Raw genomic sequence first — 16,696 nt, 5'->3', positions numbered from 1 at the left:
GGAGCATGGGCTCTAGGTGCGCAGGCTTTAGTAGTTGTGGCACGCGGGCCCAGTAGTTGTGGTTTGCGGGCTCTAGAGCTCAGGCTCAGTAGTTGCGGCACACGGGCTTAGTTGCTCCACAGCATGTAGGATCTTCCCGGACCAGGGCTCGAACCTGTGTCCCCTGCATTGGCAGGCGGATTCTTAACCACTGTGCCACTAGGGCCACCAGGGAAGCCGAAGAGCAGAAGGTTTTAATTTTGATAGAGTTTAACTTATCACTTTTTAATTTTATGATGTTTTTAATCTAAAAACTCCACTTTTTTTGTTTTATCTAAGAATTCTTTGCTTAACCTAAGCTTATAAAGATTTCCTCTGTATTTTCTTCTATATAATTTATAATTTTAGCTCTTACATTTAGGTCTATGGTTCACTTTGAGTTAATTTTTGTATATGGTGCAAATTAAGGATTGAGTTTCTTTTTTTCTTTTCTTTTTTTAAATTTCCCTTCTGATTTCTTCTTTCACCCTTTCACTTCTTTCAGTGATTCATCTTATTGATTATTTATCAGTGTGTTGCTTAATTTCCAAATATTTGGGAATTTTTAGATATTTTTCTCTTACTGATTTTTAATTTAATTCCATTATGGTCAGAGAACATACATAGTATGATTTCAGTCCTTTTAAATTTGTTGAGGTTTACTTATGGCCCCAAATATTTTATCAACTCAATCTTTTTTAAAAAATAGATTCTTTTTCATTATTCTATATCTAAAAGTGACACTTTACCAAATTACTATTTCCTATGCCATTTTTATTTTTGAAAAGGTAATGAGTTACAATTGTACTTTACTTAATTGTTAAGAATGATTATTACTTTACTGTGTAAATAATTTTACTCTGTAATACTGTGTTGATATTTGCCATTTTTGCCTTATTGTAGCCACAAATTTGTAATCTGTTCTTCCCTTTTTATGCTCTTCATAGGTCTAAGATCTGGCAAACTTGGTGAACAGTGTGAAGCAGTTGTCCGCTTTCCCAGGCTCTTTCAGAAGTATCCATTCCCCATTCTCATCAATTCTGCTTTCCTAAAGTTAGCTGATGTTTTCAGAGTTGGGTAAGTCTTTTTAAGGCCTTGGTGTCCTAAAGCACATGGTTCATATTTCTTTGTTTTATATTGTGGTCTGTATTCTTTTTGCCTTTTAGGACTTCCACATGGTTCATTACCATTTTAATGGATGCACATGGCAATTTGCAACAAATTTTGGTGTGAAATTTAATGGCATTTTAAGCAAAAGTGAAGGATATAAGTCAGAGAGTACTTATTTCTTTGGGGGACAGGGTAATTCAAAATTAAGACAACCTTAATACATTATTGTGTATTTCAGAAATATCTGTGGCTTCGTGCAGATAGTTTGGAGAAGTTTCTGATTTAACAGTTTATTTTATAACATGAAATTACATGTTACATGAGATTATGGGTCACTGTGAAGTGCCTGAAACATGTAAGCAAGCACTGAATATACACCTATTTTTTTCCCTCTGCCATTCCCTCTCCCACTTCTTTCCACCCTTCTCCATGCATTCATGTGCTTATACACACACCAAATCAGACTTGGAGAAATGATGTTGTAGAATTAGCTTGAGAGGAAGATGACCATCTTCTTGGTTATAATATGACTGAGGAGATTGAGTTTGGGTCCAGGGCTTCTCTTTATGTTACTACTGTTTTGGTGCCTTGCAGCAGGACTGCAGGCTTTGCTAACAACTGCTTATGCTTAGTATGCATCTCATGTACAGTTGGCCCTCTGCAACTAAGCATTCTGCATCCATGGGTTCTACCAACCATGGGTCAAAAATATTTGGAAAAAAAATTCCAGAAAGTTCCAAAAAGCAAAACTTGAGTTTGCCACACATTGGCAACTATTTACATTGTATTTACATTTATTTATATAGCATTTATATTGTATTAGGTATTGTAAATAGTCTAGAGATGATTTAAAAGTATGTGGGAGGATGTGCAAATACTATGCCATTTTGTATAAGGGATTCAAGCCTCCAAGGGTTTTGGTATGGCAGGGGCTAGTCTGGAACCAGTCCCCTTCCCCACCATGGATATCACAGGATGACTGTACAGACTTTAACTCTTTCAGTGGTAAGACAGAGAATATTAAGATTGAAAAACATGGGCCTATTGCTAAAATTTATTAATATCATTAGTGTTGCTTTGATTCCTAATTAAATATTACTTTATAAAGTGGTCTAATTTATTTTATCTGTGGTTTTTCATAGAAACAATTTCCTGAGGCTATGTGTTCTTAAAGTTACTCAACAAAGTGAGAAGCATTTGGAGAAGATTCTAAATGTGGATGAATTTGTGAAGAGGATTTTCTCTGTGATTCATAGTAATGATCCTGTAGCAAGAGCCATCACACTCCGGTATACTCTGTTATGCTAATGAGTCACCACAAGATTGTTTGAGTTGTGATTATATATCCCCAAAAGGCAATATATTTACTTTTATCATTTTGAATATTAAGAATTTATTTTTTCTACAGACAGTCAATGAGAAAATATGGTAACCATCCTAATCTGTAAATGCCTTGCAGCTAACCGTCTATGATACTGTTTTGGTAACTTACGTTTGAAATATTTCTCTTTGTGGGTGGATGTTCTGATCTGATAACTCTAAGGTGCATGTGGCTTAGCCTCAGCTTATTTTGAACTTTTACCTTCCTGACCTTGTTCTACTGTTTCATGTCAGTTTTCTGTATTCATCCTTGGTTATGTGCTTGTTTCTGTATATGATAATTTATATCTGGACTCCTTGGAGAATGCCAGATCTAACCATCTTAGTTTCTTCAGCCTTTCCTTTTCTTTCTTGGCATTAAAAAAATTTTCTTTTTGAGTTTTTTTAGAATTTCATTTTGTAAGCCTTATATCCAGCTTGAGCCAAAATCCTCATTTTAGGTCTATCATCTATGAAATTATGTGCATAATTTTTGGATTGTTTGAAACTCACTTTGCTAAACTCTTCCTTCCTCAATTCTGATATGAGCCCCAGGGAGCATTCTCCTCTCTTCTCTTGATATTGAGGAGAGATTTGAAAATCATGATACAAGTAATCACTGATGTTGAAGAAAAGACTGGGAAGTCTTACTTTTTACTTTGCGGATCTGCTTAATTAGAAAAGTATTGAACTCTTAATGCTTTGCTAAAAAGGACTTCTTTATACAACATTGGAAAATTGATATTTTGATGCTTTAATAATTTAAAAGTTTCTTTTTCTGGGCTCTCTTTGGTACTTGGCATGTACTTCAAGGTGATTTTTAAAAGTTTTGCTTGTGTTAAATAAGCCATGTTAGTTTTTCTGACATATTGAAGTATGGAAAAGTGTTTAGAATTTGAGTCACTGCTTGATTTCTAAAATTGATACTTTATTAACCTGAGATTTATGGAATGACCTGTAAACTTTAGCTTTGGTAATTTAGCTTTGCCTGTTTCTTCCTTTTCTGACCTTGAGCTTATTGTATTTCCATTCTTCCTGGGTTTCTCTGTTTGTGCAGGATGTTGGGAAGTCTGGCATCAATAATTCCTGAGAGGAAGAATGCTCATCATAGTATTCGTCAGAGTCTGGATTCACATGATAACGTAGAAGTTGAAGCTGCTGTTTTTGCTGCTGCTAACTTCTCTGCACAGTCAAAGTAAGCATAGGCCTTTTATAATTTGGCTTCCCAGGAAGAGGTTTTGAAGGAATAACTCATCTGTGTATGTAAAACACTAAAGGATACAGAAAAATGTAAATGGCAAGGTGTATTTTCCAAGAGGGTTTCCATCATGTTGGGAAAACAGGACTTAAATCCATAAAACAGAAAAGTTAAGTACAGATGTTGGCATTAACTGTAAATGAAATTAGAGTTTCCAGAAGGACAGGATCAGCATGTGATTAGAGTAGTTGGGGAAGGCTTCACTGGGGAGCAGAAGCTTTGTCTACTGAACAGCCTTCGCCAGACATACAGTCCTAATACTAAATTGCTGCTTTCTTACTGTCTTCTCAAGTTTAGCTTTTTGGGAGTAGAACTGTGCACAGTTTGACAGAGACAGTAACTTGAGTTGAAACCAATTTTAATTTCTTTGGGATGTCATAGTCTACTATCTTACAAAGCAGTGTGTGTGTGTGTGTGTGTGTGTGTGTGTGTGTGTGTGTGTGTGTGTGTGTGTGTGTGTGTGTGTGTGTGTGTGTGTGTGTGTGTGTGTGTGTGTGTGTGTGTGTGTGTGTGTGTGTGTGTGTGTGTGTAAATATATATATATATATTTTTTTTGATGAAATGTTGACCGTAGTTTTATTACTGTGTTTGACTTGCTTGATTATCCTCTACATTATTCCCTTTAGTGACTGATGGGGAAGTAGCATTGCTTTCTGGAGGATATTTTGGTAATATGTATTTTGCTTCAAACTTGTACATTCCTTTGACCTAGAAAATCCACTTATAAGAACTTATCCTAAGGAGTCAGCAATGTGTACTGATATTTACTTACAAGGATGCTAGTTATAGGGTTATAGTAACCCAAAAAATTAGCAACAACTTAAATTCCAACCAGTGTGCTAGTAAGATAGATAGGACCGTACAACGAAATACTGTATCAGCTTTTGTAACGCATATATTTTAGAAATATATTTGGAAATAGGTTACATAATAGGTTATATGATATTATAGATTTATTTTAAAAACAAATATTTATATTTATGGAATAGAAAAAAGACTAGAAGGATATATATTGAAATATTGTCTCTGGTTGGTAAGATGGTTATCTTATTTTTGTTTTCTTTTTTATAATTTTCTGTATATCCTGCTAGGAGCAAGTTTTGGTTTTATAATCAGATGACTAATGAATTTTTTTAAATTAAAAGTAGCATTTACATTAAGAGCCTCTGCTAAATTTGGATAAGACTTGAAAGAGTTAATCACCAACAGTCTTCCTTTATATTTTATTAATACATGCACATTCATCTCTTCAGCTGCTCTTATGAAGCCTTCAGAATTCCAGGATTACTCATTGGAAAAGGAGATTAGAGAATAGAAAGCATATAGTCTTTAATTCACTGATCGAAAGTAGTAGGTGTGGCAATAATTGAGGAAGAGAAATATCTGAGTAAAGACAGTTCCTATTTGTGCTTTTGAAAGTTGGCATTTTTTTCTTATTTAATTGATGACCAGTAAACATTTAATAGTTTACGTAGAAGCAGTTTTTCACATACCAGGCTTCAATATGGTATACTTGTGATTTGTGATGTTTAAAAATACCAAATTAGTGCAATAGGAAAGTCTGAAGGACCTATCTAGATGTATCAGAGTGTGAATAAGGAAATACGTCTTTTTCAGATTAGCATTTACCTCTTCCCCCAGAAGTGATGACCTGGCTTGAGATCAAATATCTCAACCAATACTGATGGATTTTTATGTTAGTATCTCCATCAATTTTGGATCTTAAACAAATTAGAGAAACTGGCCAAAAAAGACCTTAAGAATTTATTTAATCCTATTTCCACCTGTCTGCTACCACAACCACATGTGACTTGTTCTGAAAAAGGTTATAATTTTTAAGAGCTAGTCCTAGAGCAGGAGTTGCAAACCCAAATGCCTTCAGGGACCAGGGAGGCATTGTCAATGAGAGAGGTGACTTCACGTGGTGACTGTGGTGAACTGAAGGGTGTACTCACCATCTAAAAGGAGTAGCCCCTTGGTACCAGTAGATGGTAACAGTGCAGGAGTGTATGACCAATGGTGTGACATCGGAATTTGGGGGTGGGGGGTGGTGGGAAGAAGCTGGAGAATCGGATTATTCTGTTTATTTCACCATACAAGACTATATATTCTTAACATATTCTTAATGCTGACATTAAGAATTTAAAAAAATATTATTAGACCAAAAAAAAAGAAAAAAAGAAAAGAAAACTGCAGGCTTCTAACTTGCAGTTTATTGACCCTAGAGGAGTGTAACAGACTTTTAAACTTTGAGTTGTTATAAAAGTTATTATATAGTTAGTGGGACTTCCCTGGTGGTGCAGTGGTTGGGAGACCACCTGCCAACGCAAGGGATACGTGTTCGAGCCCTGGTCTGGGAAGATCCCACATGCCACAGAGCAACTGAGTCCATGCACCACAACTACTGAGCCTGCGCTCTAGAGCCCACGAGCCACAACTACTGAGTCCGCGCACCACGACTACTGAAGCCCGTGCGCCTAGAGCCTGTGCTCCACAGCAAGAGAAGCCACCGCAATGAGGAGCCCGCGCACTGCAACAAAGAGTGGACCCCGCTCGCCACAACTAGAGAAAGCCCGAGCACAGCAGCAAAGACCCAACACAGCCAAAAATTAAAAAAAAAAAAGATACTATTTTTTAAAAAGTTATTATATAGTTAGTGAAGAGTGAATATCCATCATGTCCAGATTCTATTCCAAGCACCAGGAATACAGAAGTGGAAAAGATGAATGACCTGTTGTGATGTAAACACAAAATAGTTTCAGCTGCTCATTAATGTTATGGAAAGATAGAACAGTTTTGTCATTGTGATGATGACCTGAGTGAGCTGCTTAGGTAGAGTGATCAGGGAAGGCCTCACTGAGTGGGTGACATTTCAGCTGAAACTGGTTGCTGAAGAAGAGGCAGCAATCTAGAGGAAGGATATTCCAAGCAGGAGGAATAACAAGTACAAGAGCACTCAGAAACGTGAACAGGTCATCTGTACATACCTAATACACCTTTTGCCTTATACCTGAAAGACATTTACAACTTACTTTTTCTTATCAAATGTGAGGCTGATATCAGAGCAGTAGTTTTGAAACTATTTGGTATCAGAATCCCTTTATACTCTTCAAACATTATTGAAGTCCTCAAAGAGCTTTTTTTGTTTATATGGATTATTATATCAACTGATAGTTACTGTATTAGAATAAAAACGCCTAAATTTTAAAAATATTTATTAGTTCATTTAAAAAGTAACAAATTCTTAATATGTTAACATAATACCTTTATGAAAATAATTATTTTCGAAAACAAAAATCAATTTTGTGGGAAGAGTGGCCTTATTTTACATTTTTACAAATCTCTTTAATGTCTGGCTGGATTCTCATATCTGATTCTGTGTTCACTGTTTCTGTTGCAATGTTATTTTGGTTAAAATATGTGAAAAAAATCCAGCCTCACACAGATATATAGTTGGAAAAGAGAGGAGTGTTTTTAAAGGCTTTATAGGTAATTATGGATGTTTTTCTTTGATACTATACCAAAACTAGAAAAGTGTTGGTTCTTAAACGTTAATTGCCCTGTGAACTCTAAAACCACCAGTGAATATGTACTGTTACATTGAGAGCCATTGGCCTCTCTTACCCGTGTATGGTTTTATAACTTAGATATTGGTCTTCTGGAAAATATTGGTTCACTGTGTTATGCAGGTCTTCCAAATGTTGACCTTTTTCATTGTAAAATATCAAAGGATCACATTTATTACTATCACCACTGATCTCATCGGAAGGTCTTTAAATATTAAGCTGTCAAGCTCATGGTGACAGATACAAGTTTTCTGAAATGCTAATTTTTGCTTAGAAGCTAAGATTGGCAAAAAATTTTCCCAGTTACTTTCCTTAAAGTTACAAGCTTACTTTATTCATCTTTTTAGAAAATATCTGCAAATAGCCAACTCTGAATAATTATGGAATTTCATGAAAAAAAATGGGTAGTTCATCTCGAAACTCAAATGACTGCATGGTACTTTTCCTGCAGACAACCACTCTGTACTTAATGTGTGCTTTCCATTTTGTCAGAGAATATTAAATAGTATCTTAATGGCAGAAAATGTTTTATATAGACATCTGAACTGCAGAGGGGAAGTATTCCATGCCCTGTGTATAATTTATCATGACTAAAAGAGCCAAGTTAGATCATATGATCTGTATCATATTTCCTTACATGTTATATAATGTTTTATCCCAAACATTCATGTTATTAATAACTTTTGCAGCATTCAGTGATACTTCAATTGCAACAGACTCAAAAGCAGCGCCTTGGAAAATACTTTACACATATATAATATTTTTTAAATGCCTACTTTGTTTTTAATTTTTATTTTATTTTTTAAATTGAAGTATAGTTTGTTTACAGTGTTGTGTTAGTTTTAGGTGTATAGCGAAGTGATTCAGTTATGCATATATATATCTATTTTTCAGATTCTTTTCCCATATAGGTTATTACAAAATATTGAGTATAGTTCCCTGTGCTATACAGTAGGTCCTATTTGTTATCTATTTTATATATAGTGGTGTGTATATGTTAACCCCAAACTCCTAATTTATCCCTCCTCCCCCTCTCCCTTGGTAAACACAAGTCTATTTTCCATGTCTGCGGGTCTATTTCTGTTTTGTATATAAGTTCATCTGTTTCATTTTTTTTGATTCCACATTTAAGCTATATCATATTTGTCTTTTTCAATCTGGCTTACTTCACTTAGTATGACAATCTAGGCCCATCCATGTTGCTGCAAATGGCATCTTTCATTCTTTTTTATGGCTGAGTAATGTTCCACTGTATATATATACCACGTCTTCTTTATCTGTTCATCTGTTGATGGACATTTAGGTTGTTTCCATGTCTTAGCTGTTGTAAATAGTGCTGCAGTGAACATTGGGGCGCATGTATCTTTTGAAATTATGGTTTTCTCTGGGTATATGCCCAGTAGTGGGATTGCAGGATCATATGGTAGCCCTATTTTTAGTTTTTTAAGGAGCCTCCATACTGTTCTCCCTAGTAGCTGCACCAATTTACCTTCCCACCAGCAATATAGGAGGGTTCCCTTTTCTCCACACCCTCTCCAGCATTTATTATTTGTAGACTTTTTGATGATGGCCATTCTGACTGGTGTAAGGTGATACCTCATTGTCGTTTTGATTTGTGCTTCTCTAGTAATTAGCGATGTTGAGCATTGTTTCATGTGCCTTTTGGCCATCTGTATGTCTTCTTTCTTCTTTGGAGAAATTTCTATTTAGATCTTCTGCCCATCTTTTGATTGGGTTGTTTGTTTCTTTGATATTGAGCTGTATGAGCTGTTTGTGTATTTTGGAGATTAATCCTTTGTTGCATCGTTTGCAAATATTTTCTCCCATTCTGTAGGTTGTCTTTTTGCTTTGCATATGGTTTCCTCTGCTGTGCAAAAGCTTTTAAGTTTAACTAGGTCCCATTTGTTTATTTTTGTTTTTATTTCCATTACTCTAAGAGATGGATCCAAAAAGATTTATGTCAAAGAGTATTCTGCCTGTTTTCCTCTGCGAGTTTTATAGTATCCAGTCTTACATTTAGGTCTTTAATCTAAAAAAACGGCCACTTTTAAATAATTTGGCTCTTAGTAAGATTCTATCCATATTTCCTACTGCGTTTCTACTACTTCATACTTACTCTGTTTTTCTAAAATTCAGAATATTTGGTATATATTTTATTGTTTACGTAAGTGATCGCTTGTGTGTTGAAAGCTTCTCTTAATTAAAAGTGTGTCCTAAAACATTGTAGACTGAGATAGTGACCTTGAGTCTTTCAGACAGTGTCATTTAGTAATGCAAATTGCAACAGTGCTCATAAATCAGAGCATCTTTCCTTGAAAATCATGTGGGAGCGGTGTTGGCATAAGCCCACTGCTGTTTGGAGTTTTGGTTTCAGTTGCATTTCTTACCCCACCCCTGGCACCTGACCTTAGGAATATTAGTTACGATTTGGAGTATTGCATTTCTCCTGTGCTTACTGTGTTCTGTTTCTTTTAAGTCCTCGGAAAACTGAAGCAAATTTAATTGTTTGGTTTTAAAGATTTTGCTGTTTTCTCTTTCCAAAGGGATTTTGCTGTAGGAATCTGTAACAAAATCAGTGAAATGATTCAAGGTATGTATGCTTCATTTGGTATTATGAAGTAACTTAATGGGATCTATATTAATAATAGCTGCTAACATTTATTAAGTACTTACTGTGTGCTAGTCACTATTCATTCATTTATTCATTCAAATAATGTTTATTAAGTGTCTTCTAAATGCCAGAACTATTCTAGGTTCTTAGGATACAGTAGTACACAAAACAAAGCCCTTGCCCTCATGTAACCTACATTCTAATGGTGGAAGGGTTGGTGGTGGCAACAGATAAGTAAATTTATGATGTATCAGGTGCTGTGGAGAACAAGTGCGGTAAGAAGTATAGAGAGTCCCCAGAGCAGATGGCAGGATAGAAGGGGGGAAGTTACTGTTTTATATATGTTGATCAAGGAAGACTTCTGATAAAGTGATATTTGAGTGAGAAATGCAGATATTTATGGGGAAAACATTCTGACCTGGGGGAGAGCTGTGCTGTTAGGAGCTCTGGGACTCTCTTCACTCTGCTAGTGTCCCTCCAGTATCTTCCAATTGCAACGAAACTCAAATCCAAATTCCTCACTGTAGCCTACAAAGCCTTAGTATTCTAATCTCATCTTCCATACTGTGCTTCACATGTACTACCCCATTTACCCTCATAATATTCATAAAAGGAAGATCTCAGGTTACAGCATTGCACAGCTCTAGAGAACATGACTTTCTTTGTGTATTTCTAGATGGCATATCTTTGAATTGTGCAATTTGGCAGACTTGGATAGGTAATACTACTACCTCTATTTTATGGAAAAGGAAATGGAGCCGCAATAAAATCACTTAATTGAAGACCAAGATACAGTGGTTGAGCTTTGTCCTGTTTCCGTTTATTCCTTTGTCTTTTTTCCCTGCTGCCAGAAAAGGGCTGTCCTGCAAAAAGCTATCATTAGAAGGAAGCATCACTCATTCATTGAGCAGGTTTTTATTGAATGCCTGCTGTATCAGACAAGATCTCAGCAGGAAACAGATGTCACACTTGAGCTGAGATAATTCAAGTAGGGTTTAATGAAGCAACCATTTACAAAGGTGTGGGCAGGGTAAACTATAGGGGATGATGTAGTCCTATACCCCTCTATGGTACAGGAGAGGGAGTGGTTACCAGAACCTGGAGTCACATCAAGAGGGCCACTTTGAAAAACTGACCTTCAGAATGATGTGACCTGATGTGACCCTGCCGAGAAGGAGCCAAGGAATAAATACTCGGTCCTGAGCATTCTTCTGTTCCCCTCTGCTGGGGCTCTCCACCCAGAGAGATGGTAAATAGCAAGGGAGTTGTTGTAAGCTATAGAGGTAAGCCTCCTAGGGTGCTGGAGGATTCTGTATAGCTTGAATGGTGGCTCTATGGATATATTCATATGTAGAAATCCATTAATATGCATACTTAAGATTCATTTTTGTTCCATAAGTTTTATCTGTGAAAAATTAAAGTAGGGACTTCCCTGGTGATGCAGTGGTTAAGAATCCGCCTGCCAGTGCAGGGGACACGGGTTCAAGCCCTGGTCTGGGAAGATCCCACATGCTGCGGAGCAACTAAGCCCATGCACCACAACGACTGAGACTGCACTCTAGAGCCCATGAGCCACAACTACTGAGCCCGCGTGCCACAATTACTGAAGCCTGCGTGCCTAGAGCCCATGCTCTGCAACAAGAGAAGCCACCACAGTGAGAAGCTTGCGCACCACAACGAGGAGTAACCTCTGCTCACTGCAACTAGAGAAAGCCCGCGCACAGCAACGAAGACCCAGTGCAGCCAAAAATAATTAAATAAAAACAAATAAATTTAAAATGAAAGTAAATGAACAGGAATTAGGAGGTAGAAAGAGAGACAGGGAGAAAAACACAGGGGTAGGAATGGGGGCAAGGTGGAGGAAGATTGGAGTTCAAGATACAGAAGTGGTGAGCAAGTTTTAGGAATAAAGTATCCTTAAATTAAATTTTAAGCTGCTTGTGTTTCTGCAAAGTAAAATCTTGAGTCTCCCTAAGCCTTCAGTAAAAATATCTGTAAACACAAAGAGTCCCTCTGACTGCTGGATTGAGAATAGACTTGCAGAGGAGAAGGGGGGGATATGTGACAGGAGTCTGCCATGGGCAAAGGCCTAAGTAGAGACAATACTTAGGACACTTTTGCAATGGTCTAGTCAAGAGATGGTGGTGGAAATGGACCAATGTGATAGCAATGAAGGTGGAAAGACAGTCAGATTTGGGTTATATTTTGAAGATTGTAACCAACAAGATTTGTTGATAAATTTGGATGTGGGTGTGAGAGAAATAAGGGAATCAAGAAAGACTCCAAGTTCTGAGGAGCTGTAATGATGGAGTTGTCATATCCTGAAATGGGAAAAGTTGGAGGGGCAATTTCGTAGCAAAGATCAGAAGTTCTCTTTGGGCTGTATTAAGTATAAAATACATCTGAGACATCCCATTGGAGATGACCAGAGGTAATGGGATATACATATCTGAAGTTCAGGGAGCAGGGAGGCGAGGGGGAGGCAGTCTTTAAAAGCATATAGCTGGTAATAGAAGCCATGGGTTTATATAAGCTCACTCAGGGAAAGTACATAGGGTAAGAAGATAATATATTACCAAGCCCAAGGAATACCAGAAATTAAAGTGTGGATAAAGAGGAGAATACAAAGAGATTGAGAAAGGACAAAACCCAGGAGGAGTGTGAAAAAGCAGAAGCTACTGAGAAAGAGTTTCAAAGATAGACTGGTCATTCAAATGCATTCAGTACCTTAAGGATCAAAACAATAATAACATAAGCCTGATACCATCCTGCAGAGAGAAAACCAGGGAGTAAATGCTCTGACCTCATTCTTCTCCCTCCCATCTCCTGGGACTCTCTGCTTTGGCTAAACTCAAAGAGAGGCCAAATAGTAAGGGACTTAGTTGATGTAAGCCATTGTTGGATGTTGAAATGATACTTACTTATTCCACTACCAGTTACTTCACAGTGGCAAAGCCAGTGATCAGCAGAGATAAATTAGCTTTTGACATATGTGTAGTACTTTATGATTGACAGTTTTTTGTTCACTGTCACCTCAAAGCCGTGCTGTAGAAGAAAAGACTTTTTTGTCTATGTAGCTCCAATGTTGACAGGAAAAGATGCTTTGGAATTAATCCTCATGGAGTTCCAGCTTTGTATGCTGTAAAGAAAGGCATTGCTACAAAAGTTCAGAGAGTTTCAAAACTGCTCCATACACAGTCTGTTCACATCCTGATCATGACTTAAAATTGAAGGAAATAATTAAAATTGTAAATATAATCAAATATTCACCACTGAGTTTGTATATATACATGTGTATATGTATACATGTATGTGTATATCTTTTAGTATCCTTTGGGAAGAAACAGGCAGCAAATATGACTGCTTTCTACTGTGCCTTTTAAGGGCATTTTCTACTATCAGCATGTAGTTTAATAAGCACCCACAACTTAATGTTAGGATACATACTTTTGAAAAAAACCTATTGAACTTGTTGATTAGCTCTAGTATATAATTAGCTTTAATGTTATAACCAGAATGCTAGTATACTACTTGTTTTATTTATTTATTTATTTATTTTGTGGTACGCGGGCCTCTCACTGTTGTGGCCTCTCCCGTTGCGGAGCACAGGCCTCCGGACGCGCAGCCTCAGTGACCATGGCTCACGGGGCCAGCCGCTCCGCGGCATGTGGGATCTTCCCAGACCGGGGCACGAACCCGTGTCCCCTGCATCGGCAGGGGGACTCTCAACCACTGCGCCACCAGGGAAGCCCACTATTTGTTTTTAAATGGTCATTTTGCTAATTGAATCAGACCTTTTAACTGTGAACTATTATCCAGGATGATGATCAGAGATTCTAAGCATTCTTTCTGTATCTAGGTCTAGCCACGCCAGTAGACTTGAAGCTGAAGTTGATCCCTATCCTGCAGCACATGCACCATGATGCAATATTGGCGTCCAGTGCTCGTGAGCTATTACAACAGCTAGTCACATCCTATCCTTCCAACAAAATGGTGATTGTTTCTTTGCACACCTTTACTCTGCTTGCAGCTTCATCTTTGGTTGATACGCCTAAGCAGGTAATGTCAATTTTCTTTAACTGCCTTTTCAATAAACTTGCGTATTAAGTATACACTAAAAAATAAGTAACCCATAAGTTTTGATAACATTAAGATCCCTTTCTCTGATAAAGATCAGAGAAGGTTTCATTTCCTTTTGCTTGCTTTTTTCCTCTGTTCATAGTGCTGATTCTTAGGAGCCTTGAGAGAAATGAAGGGGAGGTGGGGGTACATGGCAGAGCATGGAGTTGGCGGGGAAAAAAAAGGGAAGAATTGAGTGTTTGAGGCCAGGTCTTGTGCTGGAACCTTGCAAGTTAAATGATAGTATATTTCTATACAAGAGGAGAAAGAGGCCCAAACATGGGCACATAGCAAATAGATGACAGGGCTGTAATTCGAAATGAGCCCTGTCTCAAATGTAAGTTTCACTAACTTACACTGCATCCCTAATGATAATTTCAGTGACAGTATCATTCATGGAGTGACTTATTTCCTTTGTAGATTCAGCTTCTATTGCAGTATTTGAAGAATGACCCCAGGAAAGCAGTAAAGAGACTTGCTATTCAAGATCTGAAATTACTTGCCAGTAAAACACCACATACTTGGAGTAGGGAAAACATTCAGGTATGCAGAACTTTGAACATTAATATTTTATATAGAAAAATAATATAGCATTATAATAGAGCATATTGTTTTGCTTTACATTTTTATATTGTGTTGGCCAAAATGTTTGTTTGGTTTTTTCTGTAAGATCGCTCTAGTGGCACTTAGTTGTCTTTAACTTCATTTGAAACAATTTTGTTAGATTGTATGTGACAGCTGTCATATCAGCATACTTTTAATATAAGACTTATCAAAATTGGTGAATTTTTGTGTAGCCATTTTAATATTGAAGACGGAAGAAAAAAGCAACATTTTTGACCTATTATGCTTTATTATTTCAAGAAAGGTAAAAACGCAAAAAAAGATTTGTGCAGTGTATGGAGAAGGTGCTGTCACTAACTGAATGTGTCAAAAGTGGTTTGTGAGGTTTCGTGCTAGAGATTTCTCGCTGGATGTTGCTCCATGGTTGAATACCCCAGTTGAAGTTGATAGCCATCAAATCGAGACATTAATTGAGAACAATCAACATTATACCCCACAGAAGATAGCTGACATACTCAAAATATCCAATCAAGCATTGAAAATCATTTACACCAGCTTGGTTATGTTAATCGCTTTGATGTTTGGGTTCCACATAAGTTATATTTCCACATGCGATTCTCTACTTAAACGTAACAAAAACATTCCATTATTAAAACAAGTTGTGTATACGTATAACTGATTTCACTTTGTTATACAGCAGAAACTAACACAACATTGTAAAGCAATTACACTACAATAAAGAGGTTAAAAAAAAAACAAAACACAGGGCTTCCGTGGTGGCGCAGTGGTTGAGAGTCTGCCTGCCGATGCAGGGGACATGGGTTCGTGCCCCGGTCCGGGAAGATCCCACATGCCGCGGAGTGGCTGGGCCCGTGAGCCATGGCCGCTGAGCCTGCGTGTCCGGAGCCTGTGCTCCGTAATGGTAGAGGCCACAACAGTGAGAGGCCCGCGTACCGAAAAAAAATAAAATTGTGACAGGCGATGAAAAGTGGATACTGTACAATAATGTGGAACGGAAGAGATCATGGGGCAAGTGAAATGAACCACCGCCAACCACACCAAAGGCCGGTCTTCATCCAGAGAAGGTGATGTGTATATGGTGGGATTGGAAGGGAGTCCTCTATTATGAGCACCGTCCGGAAGACCAAAGGATTAATTGCAACAAGTACTATCCCAGTTAGACCAACTGAAAGTAGCACTTGACGAAAAGTGTCTAGAATTAGTCAGTGGACTAATCTTTCATCAGGATAATGCAAGACAGAATGTTTCTTTGATGACCAGGCAAAAACTATTACAGCTTGGCTGGGAAGTTCTGATTCATCCACTGTATTCACCAGACAGTGCACCTTCGGATTTCCATTTATTTTGGTCTTTACAAAATTCTCTTAATGGAAAAAATTTCAATTCCCTGGAAGACTGTAAAAGGCACCTGGAACAGTTCTTTGCTCAAAAAGATAAAAAGTTTTGGGAAGATGGAATTATGAAGTTGCCTAAAAAATGACAAAAGGTAGTGGCACAAAAGGGTGAATATGTTGTTCAGTAAAGTTTTTGGTGGAAATGAAAAAGGTGTCTTTTAGTTTTACTTACAAGCGGAAGACACTTTTTGGCCAACCCAATATTATCTTTGTCTTTTTCTAAGTGTTTCAATCTAAAAAATTTCTAAGAGCATTGTTGATATTGGTGGCAGAAGTTAGAAGTGGCAAAGTAAATATATAAAACTTCTTTCTTTTTTTCCCTTTCTTTTTTTTCCAGTTTTATTGAGATAAAATTGACGGAGCATTATATAAGTTTTAGGTATACAGTGTAATGATTTGACGTACATCATGAAATTATTACACAATAAGTTTAGTGAACATCCATCATCTCACAGATACAAAATTAAAGAATTTTAAAGATATTTTTTTGTGTGATAAGAACTCTTAGGATTTATTTTCTTAACAACTTTCATACATAACCTAACAACAGTGTTAATTATATTTATCATGCTATACATTACATTCCTGGTACTTATTTATCATATAACTGGAAGTTTGTGCCTTTTGCCTGCTTTCATCCAACTACCCCGTGCCTCTGGTAACCACAAATCTGATC

General features: G+C 37.1%; 1 protein-coding gene across 2 annotated transcripts in view; it reads left to right on the top strand.

Moving 5' to 3' along the window:
• Positions 1-16,696, top strand: part of INTS7 (integrator complex subunit 7) — a 96,792-nt gene that overhangs the window by 10,572 nt on the left and 69,524 nt on the right. The window contains exons 2-7 of one of the 2 annotated variants that reach the window (XM_081254837.1): positions 966-1,095; positions 2,271-2,417; positions 3,545-3,682; positions 9,855-9,901; positions 13,782-13,981; positions 14,462-14,584. In XM_081254837.1, the coding sequence (XP_081110963.1) occupies positions 966-1,095; positions 2,271-2,417; positions 3,545-3,682; positions 9,855-9,901; positions 13,782-13,981; positions 14,462-14,584 (785 nt within the window). Of the gene's footprint in view, positions 1-965; positions 1,096-2,270; positions 2,484-3,544; positions 3,683-9,854; positions 9,902-13,781; positions 13,982-14,461; positions 14,585-16,696 lie in introns of those variants that run through there. The other variant, XM_081254838.1, reaches the window with a different exon arrangement.

The sequence above is a fragment of the Mesoplodon bidens genome (genome assembly GCF_964165515.1).
Source record: "Mesoplodon bidens genome assembly, chromosome: 2".
NCBI lineage: Eukaryota > Metazoa > Chordata > Mammalia > Artiodactyla > Ziphiidae > Mesoplodon > Mesoplodon bidens.
Note: the sequence above shows the minus strand (reverse complement) of the source record. Positions and strands in the feature narration are given on the sequence as shown.